A 23,474-nucleotide genomic window follows, 5' to 3' on the forward strand; every position below is an offset into this window, starting at 1 on the left:
GCTGAGGCTGTAAGGATAACTAACAGAAAGACAGACCTAAAATAGCACGACCACATAAACTTCTTTTCTTTAGAAAACAAGGCCAAAACTGAACAAATTTTGTCAATCACATCAAGATGAGTGGAAGTTTTTCTTATTTTTTCTTTAAATATGAGAAGAACAAGTTGAAGAAGTATTTTAGATGTATCATTCAGGTTTATTTTCATCTAATTCTACCTTTAGAAGCCTCAGATTAAACAGTCCTGAGGGACAGCCACTTAAAAAGATAGACTACCGGAAGTCCAACAAAATTACGTACAATTGTCTTATGGGACTTTTTTTGATAACATGAAATGGCCTTCATCAATCAGACTCTAACTGTAAATTATCAGAGAGCACTTCCTTGCAAAGCATGCTAGAGGCTCATTTTTCTTTTTAATGTTGAAGTTAGTGGTATACCATATTCACTGCTGGACTGTTTTCACCATCCTATGACTTAATTTTGCAGTGGTCAGTGCCTTTCACTTGCATCAGTGGTCTGTGGTTTTATTCTCTCAACATCAAAGAGAAAGATCATCTTGGCTACATTACAAAAACAAGTTTTGAACTTCATGAAAATAAACTGTGACAAACTCTCAGATTTTATAAAAGCTTTCTTTTAAGTTGAAGGTGACTTACAAAAAAGGGAAAAATGTTTTATGCCCTCATGTACACTTTTACAATGTACAAAGAAGGGGCTAAGAAGAGTTTAGGGGTTTGAGACTTTTTTTCTTAATTAGCATTTAAACTCCAGCAAAATCAGAAAAGACCAAATTTGACATTTTTGGGACAAGCATAAGAAATAATGTGCTTTCGTTCTTCTGCCTGCTCCTTCCCTTCCTTCACATTCCAACCCTTCAGGTCTATTTTACACACCAGAGAAAAACAGGTGTATAAAGGATGGTTGGCAAATTCTTGCTAATCGTTTTGGCTAGTTGAAACCTGAAAAACCTCAGAGGACCCTTTTTACTGAAGCTTAATGAGTCCTCTGGAATAAAGCAAAGGAAATGGAAGGGTAAAGCTTGACAGTCTTGATATTTCAGTGTTAAGCAAACAATCAGGACAAACATTTCTGACTGCCTTTATGCCATTTAAAAGAACCACAAGAAATCACAGAAACATTTTTCCCTTTATTAATTTAATGTAGCAGAAATCAGAGCTTTGATGACATTTCTTGAAAATAGGCAACTATCATAAACATGTCCACAGTTTGAGACATTCATTCTGATATGCAAAGCAGCAGAGTCTGGAAAAGCTTTTGAAACATGAAAGTACTTCCCAGCATGTGAAAAGTGGCAAATTATTCTGTCAATATTTTAATGGTACACTTTGCTTTGAAGAGATCACCTTATGAAATGGGTGTATAGGCAAGTGCAGAATGAGATAAGTTAAAGGCCACGAGCTTTAAAGACATTCATTCACAAATCATATACCCCAGGAATATAGAATAAAGTACTTTCAGAGAAGGACAATATTTCTTGTTAAAAGTGAACTGAAAAATGAAAAAAAAAAAAAAAAAAGAAGAGGATATTACTACCCGAAATGAAAAATTAGGACAGCAATAACACAGTAAAGAGAGATAAGGTACTGTGCTGAATGTTTGCTAACTTGTTTTTAGTTCCTGAAAATTGCCTGTCCCCCTCCTACAAAAAAGGGAATAAAATGCTATGTCTGTTGGGGCTGCTGTATCAGGATCCACTGGCAATGCCTACATCTGTGTTGAACACCTGGAGCCTGCTATAAGCTGTCATTCCCAAGATGCCAAGGCTGCTGTGGTTATGCTCAGACTGTGTCAGATGGCCTCTGAGCACGTTCCTGCTACTGGGGAGAAGCCACAGGGTCTCTGCAATGGGTTCCTCTTCCCAGACTGCCCTGTCTCACCTCTGGCAGTGGGGAGCAGCTGTTCTCTTTGACGAAATGGACTCCCACCTCCAACCAGGACGTGTGTCAACATCCTAAATTGATGCCCTGTGCTGAGCAGCTGTGCTGAAGAGGATACTGGTCATACTTGGGGTGAAGAAGGCCCGTGGCTCCCACTTTTACTTCGAGCTGTCCCAACAGTGGGAAATGACAGATACCATCCACCTCTAAATGCAGGTTGAGCTGTTGATCTGTCCTGACACAGGCCTCATACTGGCTTAGCAGAGCCCTGCCACAGAGGCTCTGGCCCTCTGGTAGAAGACAGCGTGCCACCTCTGAGCTCCAAATTTCTTGTTTTTGAGAAAAGAAAGATCCCCAGATGGGATATTTAAGTGCCTGCTTCATAAGCAGGTGATACAAAGTTCTAACATTTCATGTTCCAAAGTAACTGTTAAAACTACTCAATTCCCAGACTCTGTATTTCTTTTACAAGACCTGAAACCAGCACAGACATTGGCCAGAAGGGAAAGGGAAAATTTCTGTGCTTCCTCTGCTCACAGAATTTCATATGGCTGGAGAGCAGCAGTCTCCCAACGTCATGGTGTACAGAAAGGCAGCCCTCCTACCCAAGACTACCTGAGCCCTCATTCAGATACAGATTTCACTGACACTTATTTCATGCAGAAAACTGATGTCAGTTGGACTGTTTCTGTACCGAGCATGAGTAACTACATTACAATCTGGCTCTTCATGACATATTCCAAACCAGCTCTTTCATTTATTTCTGAGAAGGGCAGTGATTCAGCATTAACGTACTTTTAAGTATGTGATGTTTTTCAGGGACTCTTCAGTGCACATGAATATGAATGTTTATGAATACTTTTTTTTAATAATAAAAGAAATAACTGCCTAAATGTTCAATTTATCTGCATCATAGTTTCTCAAGCAAAAACCTACATTTTTAGCCCCATAAAAACCTCAGTGATTTTCATAATCATTTTACAGGAACTAATCCTTTTAGAGATGAATCAACAGCAATGCTAAGCAACCTGCAATGATCAGGGACTTACATTTTGTAACTGAAACTGAAGGAACAGATATGTGGCAATAGAGTAGGCAAAGAGAAAACAAAAGTCCCAAAATGTAACAAATCAATTATCACTTACCCTATTCAAGCAGTATTTGCTCTCTTTCCCATAAAAGTGTTGGAGACATTTCATGTTCTGCTTGTCAACAATCTTGTTGAAGAACTCATTGATGGTTCGCACAGAGACGGCGCAGACAGCAGATCTGTTGGTTGGTTCAGAAGAGTCTGGTTTGCTTTGTGCAAAAACACCATAAAGGATATCATCGTTGAGCCCAAGGCCCATTTCGTGTGCTAGAGCTGCGCCAGGCTTGCTTACGTAGGCAGCTTGCAAAATGTTGAATACCTCCTTTCGGATGGACCTCTTTCTTCTCTTTTCAGTAAAAATGCACTCAAGAGGCATTTCCATGTAGGAACGCATCTCTGAGTCTAAAGTGCAGAAGCGGATAATTCTAGTGTGAAAAGATTGTGAGTCAAGAGTTTCTCTCTGTACAGTCAAAAAATAGACAAAGTGATCATTTTCAAAGGCATGGACATACTTAATGGGATACGAGTCACGGAACTGAGGGAGGATATCTATATAAGATTGATCTGTGAGAAACTCAAAACCATCCTGTGTTTCTTTTAATCTTCTAACCGATATTGAATGCAGCACATGGGGAGGCTGAAATGTAGATGTCACAGTATTTCCAACAAAGAAGTTGACAAACCTGTCCTTTTCAGTCACCAAAACTTTGGTTCCTAAAGTGCTAACAACACAGTCAGGACAGTTATCTGCTTCTGCATCCACCTGGGGTGAGTACATGCAGTGCACCTCGCTTTCAATGTCAGCAGGGTTGTCAGGGTGAATGATGTGACGGTGGCAGATGCCTCCGGACACACTCCCACAGCTGATGAGCTGATCATCATAATAAGTTTCTAAAAGCAGTGCCATGTTGACATTATCCTTCCATACACTGTTAGATAAGTTGGCTTTATCTCTGCAATCTTCACATGGTGCACAGTCAGGGTTCTCCAAAACAGGCCCAGTCTTGTACACAGAAATGTTCTGAAGAGTTTCATTTAGTACATAAATCTTGTTGACTGCTCCAATATAAACATGATGCTTATATAAAACTACATTCTGAATTGGTGTTTCTGCGATGAAGTTAGGAAGATCATATTTTACACTAAGATTCATCTCTGATTTTTTAGCTGCTTCTTTGCATTGTCCATGGCTCCTCTGCAGCAAGGCAAGCAGGAATACGATAAACCCAGAAGGATATGCAGTAAAAGGCTTCATTGTCAGAGATCTAATCTGTCAAAATATATTTAACGGAAAAACTGGTTATATTTCATATAGAAAATCGTCAGTTTATCAGACAACAGAAATCTGTTTTTAGGCTGCATGTAGTAGCTGAACTATTTCAGTTTAAGAAGTGTTGCAATCTTACTTAGTGTCATAATAGTTGTGCTAGAAACGACTATAATCCCTGTTCTTTGTGGGTGCCCATTTCACTGCCTTTAGAACAATTCACAGAAGGATTTTCTTATGATGAATTTCTCAAGACCCCTCGGCATGTTGCAGAGCAGCAAAAGAGAGAGGACTACTTCCACACTGGCATTAAACCAGCTGACTGATACGGTTTAGAACAGGATGGTGTACACATACTTGAAAGCAAAACTGCCCAGGACGCTTAGGACACAACTGCACACAAAGCAGTTGGAGCACTTCAATGTGTGGATATAAGATATTTGTCAAGTCCTCAAGGGGCTGAATGGGTTCCTAGCACAGCTGATCAAAAGTAAGAAATAGAAAAGACATGAACTAATGTGAAAATTTAGCTGGAGTGGACTTCTATTCTGTTGATATTTTTGATTAACCAAGAAAGAGCCACTTCTCCACCAGACCAAAGCAAGAAACCCTTCTCTCTCTCTCTCTTTCTCTCCTGCCAGCTCCCCAAATCACTGTCTTTCATAAAGGCCCAGCTTGAAAAAAAAATGTCTTTTTTCAGCCAGCCCTATTTCTTGGAATAGTCATTCTCCCTAGTGTTGACAAGGCTTTGTAATGTATTATTAGAATATTTTATGCATCATGTGGTGCCTGGCATGTGCAAGCTTTATTTTAGGCCCTGTACCACAGCAGTAAGTCACTCTGGTGAGCCTTACAAGATACAGGCATATTGCTGTATTGTAAACAAAGGGCTATCGAGTGACCTACAGCCATTAACTGATGAAATCAAACCACCTAGCACTTCTGTCTTTTTTTTACATCTCTGCACAGTTGTTTGATGTGGCTTGAAAAACCAAAGGCAGATGACTTGTGTGATATTTCACCCCCTTGAAAGATCAATGAAATGAGCTGTGGTTATGAGCGTTTCAGTGCAGTATCCACACTATGCCCTGTCACACCAGACATTTTCTGTTAACATCATGACACAGTTGTTAAGCCAAATTTAGCTTCTTCGTGGAGAAAACAATTATGCATTCTAACAGCAATATGATCACATACTTTGGGAAAATCCTTCTAGTTTGACTATAGTTAGGCAATTGTTGCTAATCAAGAAATGCTTGTGACCACTGAAAGAATTTAAAATAGATGACCTAGAAAATTACAGACTGAATAATAGGAGTCTGTACCAACTTTTTATTTCATTAGGACTTTAAGCAAAATGAAAATATGACTATAGATCAGAGCTGTTTCAGCTGTGTATAAATCCAGTGTTTTCACTAGATTGGTTAAAACAATTGATAATTCTTGTGATGCTTTATTTCAGCATCCACTGAATTCTTTCTGTGGTTTACCTCTTTAATTACACAAAATAATAGGTTTTGGAAACTAATTGTTCTTTCTCCCTATTGTCTGATAAGAATCATGATCAAGACGTGGAGATAAAAATCAGAAACACGGGCTATTTGCAAGCATTAGCTGGTAAAAACAAGTCACACTTCTAGTATTGAGACATAAAGATCTTCCTTCAAATCAGTAACATTTTTCTGATATTAATTAATGATAACAGAATCCTGGAAACAAATCTAGCCTGGATTTACATTTAAAAAAGAAAGAAAAAAGAGCAAGGATATCGATATAATTAGAAAATAGTCACAGTACACAAAGTGTTGACCTCCATATTGTATAGGGCAAGAAACTGTTTTCTCATCCTCTGTAACATCTTGCTATCGTGGAATTTTTCCTGCTCTGTGCTGGGATGAAACCAAGAGCTTTCAAAGTTTGTGTAAAACACCCAGAAGTCACACATGATCCAAGAACAATCGTGTTCACGTCCTGCCTGGCCAGTGCCAAGTGAAGGTCCCAGCACTGGGAGCAGTGGGAGCCTGGTCTGACTGTCTGCCTCTTTTCAACCAGCACTTCCACCCAAGAAACTGCTGAAACTGATACATTCCTGCAGATTCACTTCTGATGAGTCAGCATGTTCTGAGAAATACTGGATTAAACAGAAAATTCCAAAAGTGCTATATTTCTGACACAATGCAGAGGTAGGTATATCGTTTACTAGAATAAATTTAATCCCACATAACAGAGGTGGTCCTGCAGTGGAGAGAGAAAGCAATGGGTGGGACAAGAGCTGGGTGAGGATGAGGCTGATTGACCACCAACACAGGAAAAAAAGATGGAAGGAAGGTTATGTGACAGGCACCTTTATATGTTGCAGTATATTCTGTACTATGTTCTTGTTTTAATGTTCCACAATAGATTTCCCACCCATTATGTCTCTCAGTCTTCAGTTTACAATCCTCTCCATTCTTCCAGCATCTGAAAAAGAGGATCCCAGTTGTCCAACAACCAGTACCAGTGTGCACTGCAGGGGTATTTAGAGCCATAAATACTATCTGACTTATGCTTTAACTCCAGCCATATTTTGGGATGTGAGGCCAGTATCCTCAGATAGGCTGCTCTGCCTACACTCAGTAAAACACCACCGATTTCAATCTATGCTCTGGAGACCAAAAATTTCATGTTAGACTCCTTTAGCAAGTGATGTTGGAATGGAAAATTTAACAGTAAGAACAAAGGTGGGATTCAGTGTGATGTAAAGGATGCCAGGAATAATAGGTACTTTATTTTACCACTACAGGAAGGAAAATATGAGCAATAAATGAAAACCAAGTCATCTTTTCTCTTTAATTTGAGTCTCATCATGGTGCTTTCCTTTGTAATACTTTTGAGAAATTTCAAGCATCCTCCCAGACAGAAATCTGCTGATTCCCACCTATGGGAAGCTCCAGCTCAGATTTATGGGCAACTCTCTAGGGAAGATGGTTCCCCACAGTCCACATCTCCAGCATACTGTGAATCTTCCCTCAAGGTGCCTGATATCAGAAGGGACATGTCTATGGTGAGACATTTATAGCTTAGGGAGAACATAGGAATCATTTGAAGAGTACAGTTTACTTCACAGTCCTCACACCGTATAAACCCTGCTGCTTCTTACTCAGAGTCTCAGGACATTTGGTGACTCTTTCCATCTGTGTCTGACCCAGGTTCTTTCTCTATTCTGACTCTGCAACCTCCAGCACAGAGCTGCTCTTTTGTAACCTCCAGACCAGGTCACTGCAAATACACTTCAGCTGAATTCATCCTGAAGAAACACAGAAATTTTGGTGAATTAAAAATTCAGTCCTGCCTTTCTTCAGAGGTCCAACAGTTCTCCTTAGCATAGACTCAAATGTAATTCATTGAACTGAAAGAGTTTTGATGAATTAGAACCAAAATACTTCTGCTATAGATACAGGTCAAAGAACTAGCCACTATCAGTTGCAGAAGGAAAACAAGGAATACCTTTGTTTCTCTACTTGGTTTGAATGATTGATGCTGTTCAATCTTTTGTGACCTTCCTGCGACATGTGTGTGTCCCTCATGTGTCTACAGATGACTTGTAAGCTTTGGCTTGCAATAGCTATCAGTGAGCAATAGCTGTGCATGGATTATTCCTTTTGTAAGAGATATTTTCAAAGCCAGTGTCATGATGTGCTCATTTTTCCATCCCTCATCAGATGGTAGCCAGTAAAACTGATGAGAAAATAGATTTTGGTTAACCATTGCAAATGGTTGGTAATGATGTGTCATATTAGTGTGATTGGCAATCTCAAGTGCTATGGCTGGTGCTTTCCATCAGGCTTGGTCTCAAGTGTTTTTGTACCATTAAAAGTTTCCCAATGGCAATCTTCTTCCTACAAGCTTCATTCCCTCTAATTATGGCCTGGGTGATAATTTGTAAATATTGAACATCATGTCTCTCCTTCTCACTGTTTGCCACTGTACTGATAAACCAGGCCTGGCCTTATCATGGAATAATGTTCAATCTGGCATGTTCAATGAAGCCAAAAAACACAGCCATGCTTGTTTTCCTTTCCCTCATTTCAGAAGCCTGGGTGCCATTTATTTCTGATCACAAGCACTCCATGGATCTCCACAAGTTCAGACAACACACGGACATGAAAGCATTTTTTAGGTTGTTTAGTGCATCTCATTTTTCCTTGCTTTATTACAGAAAAGGAAATTACAGGATCCTCTTTATCCCACAGAGAGCGTGTTTGCACAAGAACATATCTAGTCCTCAGTAGGTCATTTCAGTTTAGGCAACAGCAGAGCCATGTTAATTCATGTTTCAAAAACTCTATTGTCAGCAAACAGTAGCCTTTTCCCCTCTTTAAGGAAACATTTGATAGTATGGTTTTATAATTCTTCCAGTGGGATAGTACACCTTGTTCCTTTGGTCTCTGACAGAGTTGTGGTGGCAAATTTATATAGAATAACCCTAGTGACTGGTCCTCCTGAGAGCTCAGTTTGCTTTGCTATTTTGGACTAAAATCTGTGTCAGTGCAGGACCTGATTCCCTGTGGTTCAGAGGCTGTGCCATGGAGAGAGCATCATCATTTAAGAGGACAGGGAAAATGAGAGGGGGTGATGATAACAGCTCCATCCATCCAGCTTTAATTGGTTGTTGCAAATCTGTCACAGCACTGGCATGAGCTTCAACAGATTAAGCTCATAATGGATGTGTCTTCATCAGACTTTCCAATTAATCAATTGCATCTGTACACAAGGTTGATTACATGTAAAATACTTAGTGAAGGTAACCTGTTTTCTATGTTCACAGGTAAAAAAAAAAAGTTTTTAAATCTGAACTGAGTTAGTTACCTTAAGATAACAGAAAGAACAAAGAAATTGAGTAAGTCAGCAACAAACATAGAAATTATCCCTGAGCTGCATTCAAATGGCTAATCTGAGTTAAAATTCATGATCCCTTGTCTTCAGCACTATTTCAGCTCTGGGTTAGGTCACTCATCCTGACTAGGGTGGCAACATAATTTTCCTACAGCATGGTATCCACTCTAACACAATGCAGTGTTCCAGTGCATAGAGTCAAAGAACTTATTAGCAGTGATTTAGGTCATAAATTCATTGACAGCAGAGCTGGGAGGTTTCTATGCTATTCCAAGAGGTGTGTGTGCATGCAGATGGCTGATGGGGAAGGACTGTTGGACAGGGCACAGTCTAGGCAATTGCTGAAGGATCTACCATTAACTACATTCTCTACATACACAGTGCAGTCATGCGTGTCACAAGAAATTGCTTTCATTAACAGGTTCACCTGATCTGTAAGCCTTTTCTTACACTATTCAAAAACATAAAAAAAGAATTTAAATTATCCCCACATAAAACACACTCTTTTATATACACGGTCCATTACTGGGTCCAATATACCATCATAATTCACAGCAGCTATCAGAAGAAGCATTTTTGTTGTCTAGCGCATTTATTTTTAACAGGCTTTAAACCACAAGAACACTAATCTAGCCTTTGCAGTGGAGAAAATTCTATTCTTACACTCATTTGGTATTTTTTGGAGGTGTCCTGCAGTGCAGCAGAGTATTTCATTTGAAACTTGCTTCAGAACTTAACACCCTAAAGCCAACTCATGTCATGGGTCTCTAGCACAACTGGATTTATTTAATCATTTTTTTGTTGTGATGGTCTACAATGGCACTACTGGTTCTTTTGTAATGAACCTCAGCAAACACTCACTGATATGTTACAAATGAGTGGAACAGATCAAGAGCTATATATTGCTCAAAAAGATTAATTTAATAGGTGGAATACAGCTTTCCTTGCAATTGAGAGAAATTTCTCATGTGAGGAAGTAGTACTCATTTTAAGGGCTGAGGAATCATTTCCACAAAGAACATGGACTAGTAGTTCAAAATATACAAAGAATAAATGAAAACCAGGGAGGAAATACCCCAAATAAGGTAGAACCTTCACTATTTTTTCATGCTTATATTTCCAGATGGATTTGGATCTTTAAATACAAGAGGACAGCTTTCCACATCTGGATGATAAGGATGGAAGGATTTTTAAAAAACTATTGTATTGTTTAGCAATAACAGGAAAATAGAAAGCAAACAACACAATTGTTCCATTCTGTTCATCTGAAATGCAAGTCAGCAATTGTGGAACTTGAGTAAGAAAATACCTGCGATGTTATTGTGGCTCTTTACCACTACAGCTGAAGTAGAACAAACCCAGTTCTAGCGCAGACTTAAGCTTGGTATCTGCAGCAAATAATTCAGCCTGACAACTGATATGTGAACATCTTACTCAGTCCAAAGGTTCAGTACCAGTAGAAAAAGAGCTGTGTGTGTGTGAGTAGAGTAACACGCTGTGCTTGATATAGTCACATGTCATGACTAATAATACAGGGCAATGTTGGTCTTCTGGTTCAGGTTAGTGCATAATGGAGATATTTGGGGGTCACTTCAAATTTTTCATGTTTGAACAGACTAATTCATCTCTTATGTATTTTTACCGCATATGCAAAGCAAAGGCCTTTACCAACTTCTAGTGAGTTGGGACAAATGCAGACATGTCCTGGTGGACTGAAGAAATCACACAAGCTCAGGTAAAGATGCAAGTCTTTGTTTCTAGTGTGAAAAACACCTTATAGTAGGAGAAAGCAACTTTCTTGCATTTCTGAGTTGGTTCCGTTCAACTTTTTTGCATGAGTCTGAGCATTCTGTGGTTGTCTGTACTGAACAGGGACAGTGTAATTTCCTTGGAATGCAGTTCCTCCTTTTGTAAAGAGCCAAGTTGGCAAACCTGGCTGCAAGTGCAGTTTTAGCTCAATTCCCTCAACTACTCCCAGCACTTAGATTTTCTACTTTTTTTTATGGTTATAACATCTATCTACCTGAATTCTTGTATTGAAATGCAGAGCATATTTTGGAAGCCTTTCCTGTCTTGTAAAGCTAACAGCCTTCCATACTGTGATAATTAAAGGAATGGCATGGGTCATAAAAATGAAAAAGATTAAAAGGCAGATAGTCATGAGTAACCAAGACAGCATACAGATTTGATCTAAATGTTCTAACAGCAATTATGAATGATCTTGATGCAGGACATTTCCAGCAGTTTAATTGTCATTTGCTGCTAATGGTTCTTAGGAGTCCCTGAGATAATAACTCTTCACAGCCAAACATTAATCTCTTAAAAAACCTCTCTTAAAAAAAAAAAGAAAGAAAAAAGAAAAAAAAAAGTTCTATATGTCAATAGCTACAGATGGTAAGGTATATGACAACTGTACCAAAATAGTGATGATAAGGTATATTTTACTAGAATGGTACCAATGGATCTACAAGCCCACCAAATTATCAAATTTCCTTTTCATGTCATAGTAAATATAATAATATCAGCAAATAAAACCCAAAAAGTCCCTGAATTCTTCCAAGGTATGGTACAAATACCTAGGATACTAAGCAAAAGAAATTGTGCTGGCTCTGTTCTTTCCTCTGAAAGAGCTGGCAGGACAGTGTCAGGCAGTGGCTTTCTGCTTGGCGGGCACACATAAAGCATGCCACTGTGTGCCATGACTTCACCCTTCTTAGTCAATGTGTCTCCAAGAGCCACAAGGCAAATTAGTGACAAAACTTAGGGTCAAGGATTTCCAAAAGGTTGCTGATGCCTTGCTTGATACGCAGCTCGTCAAGCTGAGATGTCATGGTCAAACTGTGCAGGATCCCAGCAAGATCAGCACATCTGTGTGAGTGAGCTGGGCCCACAGATTTGGAGAGCTGGCCCAAAGGCTGGAATGAGACCCTCAGCTCTCCTTCACTCAGCCTGCTGGGGGTGGCTTACCCGGGGAAAGGAAAAACCAAGAAAAAGCTCTGCTTGTGGATCACTGTCAGCACTGTACAGAGGACTTTAAGTTGCCTCCAAGTCATCTCCTTGCATCTAGGAACTTTTGTGGGGCTGGTCTGGCCTGGCACAGTCCATTGGGCTGATACTGTATTGGGCTGATACTGTTATTTGTCTTCATGTTTACTTAGTGCTGGAAAGCAGACTGCACTCCTTCCATGCCCAAGCTGGCTCCACAAGGTATAACCATGATTGTGTAATGCTGTGTTTGAGATAATCAGCCCCGCCAAACACAAACCACCTCTATGCAAAGCTTTGGTGGTCTTTGCCCCAAGTGAAAATGTGGTGCAAACACTCAGAACAGCTACAAACAAAACTGAATTGGCTGTGTCTGTAAATTTGCTAGTGAAAGCAATGGGGTCTTTATTTATGCCTCAGCTTTAATACTTTATCTGATACCAAAGTTAATAACCTGATGGTCTACTTAGCTTCATAGCAGCTTTTTGATAATCAAACAGGAACGTCAAGGATAGTGCTTGTTTCCCATCTGTGTTTGGTTAGGCGGTTATGACCTTTTCTTTTTAATGCTGACCTCGCTTTTGTCACTGTAAGTTTATGTTATTGCAGTGCACTTTAACTGATGCCCTACTTTCACTCAGTTTAGAAACAGAGTTAATGACGACTCATTGGCATGACTGCTGCCTTGCTGCGAACCTGTGATTCATGATTGCCTTCCAAGGACTTTACGGTATTGGCATTCATAAATCCCGAAATGGCCTGGGACCAGCCTATCTGACATCCTGGCTCTCACCAGAGGCAACTGTGTCACAGCTGCAATCAGGAGAGTGGCTGGGCTGTGGCAGCCTCAGCTGCCTTTTTTTTGGCAGATGTCCCTCAGCAAGGGTCCGTCAGGCACAGCTTTTATTTTAAAGTATTATGTTGACCTTCTGAAGATGCTGAAAAGTTCAATAGTTTGAAGAAGGAGTTCAGAGATGGCTGAGCAGTCTGTTTTTTCATGTTAATGGGATCTTTTTTTGTGTGTTTGTTTCTGAAAGGATTTTTCATCTGCTTCATTTACTTTCTTTCAGACTGTCCTCTCCCCTCATCTTGAGGAGACCTGGGGAGCTTAAATGTGCAACTGTAGCTCTTCAGGGGTTCTCATTTATACCAGGCCAGAATGAAGTTTTGGACTTCTTCAGACCCTGGAATGCCTCCTCTGGAAATCTGGAGCCAGATTCAAGGAGTCTGTGAGATAAGCAAAGAGGCTGTTTCCAAACTTCAGAGGGTATTTACCTTTCTCATAAGGGTGAAATGAGGATAGATTAATCCACTTACAAAACATCTCCAAAACACAAAAGGCTTAGTGCTGGTGGTCAAACTGTGCAGGGTGCAGCACAGAAAAGCTGAGCTGTAAGATGGTGCCTGCCATAAAGGGACTGATTTAAAACCATGGTCCTCATCCCTGCATGAACAGCCTGGCCAAAGGTCTTCATCTGGGACTAGGGCTTGTCTCTGCTGCTTTTGGCTCCTGCCCTCTCTCTGCAGCTCCTGCCTGCATTCTCCTGCCCTTTTGCCATGAGATCCAGCAATCCACCACCCAGGGCCATTCCTCTCTCCTCCTCCTCCTCCTCTTCCTGTCTCGGTGGGAAGATGCAGACAGTGGAATGTGAGTCCTCCTAGGCAAAGCTGTCCTGGTGCTTTGGAGCCAAGCCAGCTGGGAGGAAGAAAGGGGATGGAGCGTGGTGCTGGAGGCTGCCTGTCAGCAGCAGGACCTGTGCCTGGCTCCATCCTGTCTGGGCACTGCAAAAAAGCTTTGCTGGGAGCTGTAACCCAGCCAGGACTCAGCCTCTTGCTGCTTGGTCTTCTCTTCCAGAGCTCCAGCTCAGGTGAGATCCAGGGAATATTTAGCACAAAGTGCAGACATTGGTCAATCTAAGCACCTGAGAGCTTTGTGGCCAGTGAGTGTTAGCTTTTTAGATCTGTTTGTTGGACTTGTGCCCTAAACTCACTCTAAACACAATTTTAGATGCCAAAGCAGCCTCTCTGGATCTTCCCCATAACATTAAGCTCGGTCTGTTTATCTAAAAGGAAAATCAAATGGCAGTGGTAGAATTGGAAATTGGTCAGTTAATGTATGTTTTTAATTTAGGACTTTATAGTGAAACAATTGCTCCTGAGCATGATGTTTTACTAAACAGTTGGTATTTAATTCAATATATTGGGCACTGAACAAAGGTCACTGTCATTTAGCAGGAACATTTTCTTTTGTATCCCTGCTACTACTAAAAATATTCAAATTATATTGTATTGCTTATTAGCATCAGACAAAAAATATGGACTACTTGTGATAATAATTACTTACAAGTAATTATAACAAGATACAGATGTTTGGGGTGATGATGGACAGATCTGAACTCTTACACACCTGGCTTTCACACAAGAGCCTAGTTTCAGACCTAAGCTAGGGCAGGATAAGCTACATTCCTTCACTGTGAAGCCATCATCTTTTCCAAGACTTGACTCCACAGTCTATATGCAAACACTATTCTCATTGATTGCTGTGATAGTTGAGCTGACTAAGGACTAGAGAACAGGGTGCTTAAAACAGGCTGAAAGACAGAAGATCTGTGGCAATGACAGAATCTCAATACTACCTCATTTAAAATGAGCAATAGATGATACAGGGTAAATACTGAGATGTAGAAGATGTAACAGGAATGATAGGTGCAGAAGAGTAAATCTTTAAAAATCTTATATATTGTTAATGAAGATAATCATTACTCTTTAAAGAAATGCTGAATTAACCAACACTGCATTTCCAAGTAACTAGCTAATGGACACAGACATTATCTTTCCATAAGTCTTTGAAATCCCTATAAACCACGAGTAGTCAAATATTTGACTGATGGGCTTTTACCCCTATTAATAGCATGTGATGGTGGTCTCAGTAAATAACATACCTTCAGATTGCCCTTTTGCAGCTGGGGAAGGGGTACTTTCTTATTTTTAAGCCTCCTCTTATTGCTCCTTGCTCCTTCCTGAAAGGCTTTTTGTGCTGTGAAAACAATTCACTGGTTGTTACCTTATTTTTGTACCCTGCAGGGACTTTGGGTGCACATACTCTGCTCAGATAAGCAGGGAGCTCTCCCAGTGCAGTCAAGGGAACTTTACCAATTCCTGCTTATCTGCAGACAGAGGCTGGCCCAGCTTGTGTTTCACATACAAGAGAATTGTGGCATCATTTGCATAAAAGAAGCTCTTTCAAAGCATGTTATATGAAAACTTCTCAATCTGAAAACAAACAAACAAAAATGCAACTCAGCCATCTTCAGGAAGCAGCAAAGTTGTCTCTGAGCTCTACCCCAGCTGATGTTATCATGGCAGCTTACATCTGAAGAACAAATGCATACTTATTTTTGTGTTTTCAGAAGGAAAGGAAACTCCACAGAACTGGAAAAGAGCCCTTCTAACTGAAAATGACCACACAAGGTGTTTTCCCTTTTTTTTAGCCCTGCATGATAACCATGGCATTCAGTTCTGCAATTAGAAGGTCATTAATGATTTTTGTGATTTCATGTGCTCTTGTGCTGACTTTACTTACCTTCTGCCTGGCTCTCATCTCTCTCAACTTCTATTAGCATGTTCTGCTTTCAGAACATCTCCTCTCATGTAGCCTCCCATAGTCAACAAGGAAAAAAAAAAAGGTATTGTTGGTTAGGTCTTTTTGAATGTCACCAGGAGAAGTAGAGAATCACCCTTTTCTCACAAATGGACATGCCTTGCAATCCATCTCTTTTGTATAGATAAGGTCAGGATAAAAAGGACAAGAATCAAATGGAATCTGATAGAAATAATAACTGAATTCTATGGGATTTAATGGAACATAAAATGTAATGAGATTTTAACATCTTGCAGTTCTGAAGCACAAACAGATTGAATATTAAATTTCATAGGATAATTAAAAAACTTATAGTAAGGTTTCCATGCTAGCTTCAATGGGATTTTGCCATTGTGGAAATTTACAGTGGAGAGTTGACAAGATCTTGAAAATGTCACAGGAGAGCACATCCCCAGAAAAGGAGCTATTTAATCCTCTGAGAGGGGAAAAGGACACAGTGCAATGTTGCCACCATGCCATGTTCTCTGGTAATTTGCTTGTAAGGCCAGCGTTTGCAATACCAGGAAAAAGAGACATTTGGGAATTTCAGATTCTGACCGCAATAGGCTTAATAAACCCTAAATACTAGGAAATGAAGAAATCAAAGTAAAGCATGAAGACACAGTGCACATCTGAGTCCTCTGCTTTCAACTCTTGCATAGTTTCCACTGAAGGTGATAGAGTTTAACAAAAGGCACCTACATCCTGGCTCGGAGAACCCCCCCATTTACTATTTGGAAGTGCTGCAAACACACACAGTGATAAAACTCATTACCATGCAGCACTCTGTCCTTGAACATATATAGGAAGGCGACAGCAAAGTGTTCAAAGTTTTCCTTCATCAAAGTTTTCTTTCATCAGAGGAGTTAAACAACAGTTAAGACAGTTTTCAATCATCTACTGCAAGCTAAATTGCATCTTCAAACACGAACAACATTTTCCACTCATCTGAATGGATGGTAAATACATTTTTAGGGTGAAATTTGGATTATTTTCTCTAATGCAGAAATGCTTTATCACACGGGGAACTCCACATTGGCTCACTGCTTACTGGAGCCCATTACTGTTTGCATTCTACCTACTCTTTAAAAGATTATTAATATTGCAATTGTATTTTTTTTTACTGCAGCTTTGGGCATTTGTAAGAATGATATTGAATACTGAGTATTAACAAGAAACAATTTCCCTCAGGAAAAATATTGGCCTCTAATCCAAAGAGCAAAAGCAATAAACCTAAAGAGTTTTAGGAAAGGTTTTACAGGACAGTAATATATAACATGTAGAATTAGTACCCCTGCTCTAGAAATAGACAAGAAAACTGAATATAACTAAAGTAATTCATTTAACATTTTCAATGACATTAGGAGAGAGCAATTAATCAACTTTTGACGTTAATCCAACTACCAACACCTCTCACTGTCTTCAGCAAAGCTGCCTCACTCTGCTTTATCCTGCTTTCTCAGACCTAACAGAATCTGATACATTTGGATGAGAAGACACATGAAAAAATACATAATAATACCCATAACAGATATCAGGATATATAATAGCAACAGATAAAAGAATATAGGATTCCCATAAGAGAAATCCTCCTACCATTTTGACTGTATAACGGTCTTGAAGATAGAGAGCAATCCAAGCCCGAGTTATGCCAGCATATATCTAAGACAAATTAAGCTTGTGGAATTATTTCACTTTGTTCTTTTCTAGTCATGCTTTGGGACAATCCACAGATTTGGGACTTTTCTCTGGGCCTACTTGGAATGCTGGGCTTACTTGGAAAGTTGCTACTTTTATCCTCACAGGATCATCCATGATACAGGTGTGTAGGGGTGGGAGCGGCAAACCCCAATGTCTTAATAAATTTCTCTGATGGTCCTGAAATTCTGGTGAATTATTTTGGGTCAACCAATCAAAAAAGAACTCTTATTTATGATAAAGCTAAAGACAGAACAATTATGTTTCTAGGCATTCACATGGCACAATGGACCTCTATCATGCTTGAAATCTCACTAGCTAGAACAGTTTCAAAACAAAGTAAGAGAAAGGTGAGTTTCAGCATCCAGCTCAAACAAACTAAAAAATAAACAAAGAAACAAAAGAAACATTAAGTTAAGAAACCTTAAATAACTAAGTTTGGAATTCTAACTGTAGATGATAATTGTTTTCACGTAACTCATTAAACATGCTCAGAAAGTACTTGTTTCCACAAAATTTAGGTGAAAGTAAATAGTTCCTGAAGGACTTAACAATTTGTACAACTATTAATGAGAAAAATTTTATGTCAAAAAAGGTACATCAACCTTCTATTAAAGTCAAAGAAGAGAAAATCTATTTTTCAAATACCGTGCAGACACACGCAAAAGCAGAGCTAAATCCAGTGTCCATGAAGAGTCAGTGGCAAAACTTCCAAGGACAACCATGAGACCACAGTCTCGCTCAGGGTTCTCACCAGAAAAGTAGCACAACCACAAAAAGAGGTAAAAAAAGCCAGTTTTCTTAGACCGACACGTGTTGTTGTCAGCCCGAGCGTTTGTGGTGGGTGATAAAGGGACTGGAATTCACCTGAGGGCACGTTCTGCCAGATGTGGGCAGGGGTAGCAGGTGGCAAAGCTGGGGCTGGGTGTGGACATCCCACACCAGGGCCATGTGGCTCTCAGCCCTAACAAATGCTCGGTGTAATCAGTCCATTAGTCCAGGTTTCTCCCAGTCCCAGACAGTTGTTTAAAATGAGCATTATTTGAAGCAAACCAGAAACCTTAACACTGTATTTCATAAATGACTGTAACTTTACTGCCTAAATTCGTGGTGGTCCAGTCTTATTACTATTGTAGGCAGAATGCCTTTCTGAGTCTCATGACATCACCTCTCTCCTCTGAAGGAGGTTCAGCTATGGCATGCAGGGTGCAAGGGCACGCTGCAAGGTCACAAATCTACACACCCCAGATACCAAGAGGCAAGAGTATTATATATGCTTTATTTTTTGGTCACCTGTCCATATCCAAACAGCTGAAAGCCCTTCAGGTATTACATGCCATCCTTCTGCAGTTGGGCTACCACCTGGAGGCCACCTGCTGGGCTGCTCTTTTTAAAGAGAAGCAGAAAAATTTACATGACTCTCTTCAGTCACAACCAAAGCTATGATTTTAGCCATTTTATAAAATAAATTATACATATGGCAAATTTCATATCCTTATGCTGAAAGAAAATCTGCCTGAAGCCAAAAACTTCCTGTGTGGGAAGGGAACAACTTACATTGTATAAAATTGTCAATAAAAATTAATTACTTCTTGCCTAAATCTAGCTGTCTTTTTAAGTGTGCCTCCTCAATTAACTGAGTCTGCTTGCAGGAGTGTAACTGAGAGGCCCCTGTGCTTCATCATCAACTCCAGAGCCATGCTATTTTGAAAATAAAAGACCTGTATCCTGTCCAAAAAATAAACTGTGGAGGTGACTTGCCATGTTGCCATTTTGGATTACAAAAAAATACTCAGCCAACACACAGGGGAAGGCTTAATTCCAGCAAACACATACATAAACAGGAAACCTCTCTCCAGTCAGAAGGTATTTTTCCTTCGTACAATGGGGTTCAAAGATGTGTCATCATTTAGTTTAAAACAATTACTAAGGAACCTTACCATTTCCAATAGTTTAGGAATAGAGTTGGCTTCCACAGTTGAAAGCCTGTCTGAACTTGCATGGGAAGCACACAAACACTAACAAATATATGCTAGCTTAGGCCAGCGGAGAATTTTTAATCAATAAGCATGTCAAGCTGGGGGACAGGGAGGGGAGGGAATCAATTTTCAGAAGGCAAATGGTAACAACTGTAGATTTAATCAAATTGCAGATGCAATCCCTTACTATTCTCAATATTTTTGAAAGAAAGTAGCTCCATTGAAAAGAATGAATTTCAATAAATGTCACATATTTAGGTTTATTGCTGAACTTTTAAATTTGTCAAGCTAGGTCACTGATCCTTCACAGAAATGATAACCATACATGTCAAAAAAATTCTGATACTCTTTAGCTGGATAAACATCAAAATGAAGGAACTATAGTAGAGGAAAGCAACTTACATAAAAAATTGTTATTTCTGTATGACTACAGGAAAAAAAGATATGCCAGTGTGACCCTTCAGTGAGAGGCTAAAGCTGCAACGTACACAACAAAGTGGATAGCTATCAAATACCATGGTGATGGCCATGGTGTGAACACTTGAGCAAAATGAAAATCTTCTGAAAGCATTAGGCAATTTTCCTTCCACATGCATTTGAAACCAAATTTATCATGAATTCAAACAAGAACCTTTTGCTGCCTTCCATACAAAAGGACAATTGCACGTTCATTTTCTTGGGACAAGCAGAAGAAAGTACCAGAGCTGTAGGATGCACCAAAAAAAAAAAAAAAGAAAAAAGAAAAAAAAGAGAGAAAGTGAGAAGACAACAAAAAAAAAAAAAAAAAAAAAAAAAAAAAAAAAAAAAAAAAAAAAAGAAGCATTTTGTTTAAGAATTTTGAGCTTATTAAACTCCTCAGCAGCATTGCAGAAACTCTTCTGTTATTGACAACTGCTTGAAAAATTAAATGTTCCGGAGCACTTGCTTCCCTGGAGACTGGTGTGTTGGGAGGAGAGGCAGAGGAGAGGTTTCAGGCCATTCACTGCTTCTGTTGCACCACATGCACCTTTGTGCCTGGCTTATGTACACATGTACTCTCCTTAAAATATGAGCATTATAAAATTCTTAAAATTTGAGGGTTATAAGCACCTTAAATTATTTATCTCCACTTCTATTTTCCACTCTTATATTTGGTATACTCAATTGCAACTAATTCAATGAAAGTCTGTCTGAGCCAAGAGGACTCAGTCACCATCCAGCCACATCAAGTGACTGAAAAAGATCACAGCATGACTAAAAAGTCCCAGAACAGATCAAAAACCATGGCAATCTGTTTGGGAACACTATTTGCTTCAAAGGAGTTATATCCTGGACTAATGTGGTCTGATAACTTCACCTCTTTTCTTTTTCTAATGTTTAAAATTGGAGGAAAAAAATACTTTATCTTCTTGTACAACATCATAGTTTTCCTCAAGGCGAATAGCTTGGCAATTTGCTAGATTTGTTAATGCTAGAGGAAACAAGTTAGCACACATACCATGTGTTTGAATGCCTTTGGAAATTAGATTGAAACACTGATTTGATTTCCTAAAAGGTATCTTAAACAAGGCAAGGTTAGAGATTTGGAGAGTAATGAGAATTTGTGTGACTTCAAACAGCTCTACATAAAACAGACCTGATATTCTGGGGGGAAAAAGGTCACCTAATTATTCGTTTCCTGAAGGCCCTGTCTATACTACATTTCCCCTGGGTAAGGAAACTGATTTAAAAATGGCTTCTGCTAACATGTTTGCATCAGTTGCTATGTATGAGAGATTTTTAAAGCCACTTCTAAGAAAAACACCAGATTTTTATAAGAGAACAACAGAAACCTCCTCATCTTGGCCACAGCAAAGAGATGCCATCCTCAGAATCCTTCATGGAGCTGTGGCCCTGCCTCCTTGGTGATGGCATGCTGCTTGGGGCCATGTGGCATGACCACAAGTGGTGCATTGTACAGGTTTAATTACCAAATACAACCTTTTTATAGGAAGCAAAATCACCAGCTGTGGCCACAGCAGACAAGATGCAGAGGTTGATGCCTCATCTGAGGGTAACAGCCTAATGAAACATGAAGTTGTGCCACTGGCTCAAAGGACAGACAGCAAGGTAGCAACAGGGAGGTAGAAAGCCTGGACATAAGGGTTTCACAGGAACCCACCACAAAGTTTAGGGTTATGCCACCCAAAATGTTAGGAAGGTATATTTGAAGTTTCACACACAACATGCATTCCTTCTGCTTTGCACCAAACAGATCCTTGTAACTCCCTATTGAGTTTTGTGTTTCTGTAGTTTCAGAGAATGCTATTCAGCTACCCTATCCCTTTCTTGTTCAAGAAATGATGTGCAGTGCTGAGAGCCCAAGCAGGATTTCCCTTACACTAGATATTTCACAAACACAGATGGAGATGCAGGACCTCTCCTTGCTTTCTGCCTGAAGCAAATAAAGTCTAGACGCATGCCCACCACAAAGCAATCGTGGCACAAAGCAGATCCCCCAGTGCTCTGTGACTCCCACTGCTGTAGCTTTGGCTCTCCGGCTACCCCAGCACAGCATGCTGCCGGCATCAGGTTCCCTTTGTGGCTGCGAAGGCAAGACTGCTGCTCTTGCACTGCAGCCAGCTGTGCCAGTTAGTCTCTGGAGTTCTGGAAGCCAGATTTAGGAGGCAGCCGGCTTTGAATTTCTCATCTGAGTTGAAAAATACAGAGCAGGCACTTGCAGATCATAGAAGAATAAGAGTAGGTGGGTTGGCCCCTTCGATTGCATTGGACAAGCGGGAAGAGGTTGCAGGTCATCGGCTAAGGTACCAGAAAACCATCAATGCAGGAAAATCAGGATGGGAAAGGCAGTCCTGGGAAGACAACACTTGCTGCTTTAGTTTGGCATTCATGAGACTTTCATTGAATGTCTGCTGAATTTTGGCTTTCTGGCTGCCTTGCCCTGACTCAGTGAGCTCCCATGCATCTATGGCTGCACTGTCATCTACACCTGAGCAAACAACATGTCTGTGAATCACTCTCCAGCCACAACATGTGCACTCTTCCTTACCAATAAAGAACTGCTATGCAGTGGTTAGCCTCTGAAGAGAAGGAAAAAAAAGAAAAAACGAAAAAAAAGGAAAAAATGCAAAAAAAAAAAGGAAAAAATGGGAAAAAAGGAAGAAAAAAAGGAAAAAAGAAAAAAGGAAAAAAGAAAAAAAAGGAAAAAAAAGAGAAAAAAAGCCTTATAGGATAATTCATTCCCTCCCCACCAAAAAGGCACAGAAGTTGATTCTCCCTTCTGTAAATAGCGACATGAATGTTTTACAAAATATCCCAGTTTCCAAATGATTCAGTTTGTATTAGAAGACAGAAAAAGAATCATACAGTGCTGAAGAAGGATTAGGGCACAAAGAACAAGCGATACAGTCATTCTCCAAGTTACTTTGTTTTCAACATGCAGCTCCTGCCAAAGGCTAGCTTTTTGCTCTCACAGTGTATGATCTGTAAACATTTAACCAGCTCTCTAGAGAGAAACATGCGAGACACTTTATCTTGCCTGATTATGAATCCAAACCTCTCAGATCTAAAATAAAAAGACGACAAAAAAGAGACACCATCCTCTTTTTGCTGCTGGACAATGCAAAAAGCACCTGTGGGATGAAAGCAAATGAACTACCACACAGGGCATAGGTTCTTCGGGAAAAGCATGCACTGCAGCTTGAATAACCTCCTACAGGTTACAAACGCACAGTTTGTTAAACAACGCTGGTACTTGATTATTAATCCCTACTGATGTATGTGCAAAACTTCCAATTTCTAAGGAGTGCATTCCGTATTTATAAAGCCAAAGACCACCTAATTTAATGCTGACATGGAAACAGTGGTGGAATGCCATTATATGAGCCCTTTGCGTTTTGTTTACCATTCAAAGCAAATTCTGCATTTAAAAATGGAAAAAAAAAAAAAACAAACCAACAACAACAAAAAAGCCATACCGCAAGGAAGACTGTGAACGCCGCACAACCATAAAGTACACATCCCCAACTTGCGGATTCCCGCAGGCTCACCCTGCGCCTCACG

General features: G+C 39.8%; 1 protein-coding gene across 2 annotated transcripts in view; it reads right to left on the bottom strand.

Annotated features, from left to right (window-relative positions):
• The window catches only part of MET (MET proto-oncogene, receptor tyrosine kinase), an 86,629-nt gene extending 63,161 nt beyond the window's left edge, over nt 1-23,468 (bottom strand). The window contains exons 1-2 of one of the 2 annotated variants that reach the window (XM_017733082.1): nt 23,390-23,468; nt 3,045-4,259 (exon numbers count right to left, since the gene is read on the bottom strand). In XM_017733082.1, coding sequence (XP_017588571.1) covers nt 3,045-4,244 — 1,200 coding nt within the window. In that variant the 5' untranslated portion in view covers nt 4,245-4,259; nt 23,390-23,468. Of the gene's footprint in view, nt 1-3,044; nt 4,260-15,699; nt 20,176-23,389 lie in introns of those variants that run through there. The other variant, XM_017733081.1, reaches the window with a different exon arrangement.
• Between the last annotated feature and the right edge of the window lie 6 nt (nt 23,469-23,474).

The sequence above is a fragment of the Corvus brachyrhynchos genome, unplaced genomic scaffold, assembly GCF_000691975.1.
Source record: "Corvus brachyrhynchos isolate BGI_N302 unplaced genomic scaffold, ASM69197v1 scaffold32, whole genome shotgun sequence".
Taxonomy (NCBI): domain Eukaryota; kingdom Metazoa; phylum Chordata; class Aves; order Passeriformes; family Corvidae; genus Corvus; species Corvus brachyrhynchos.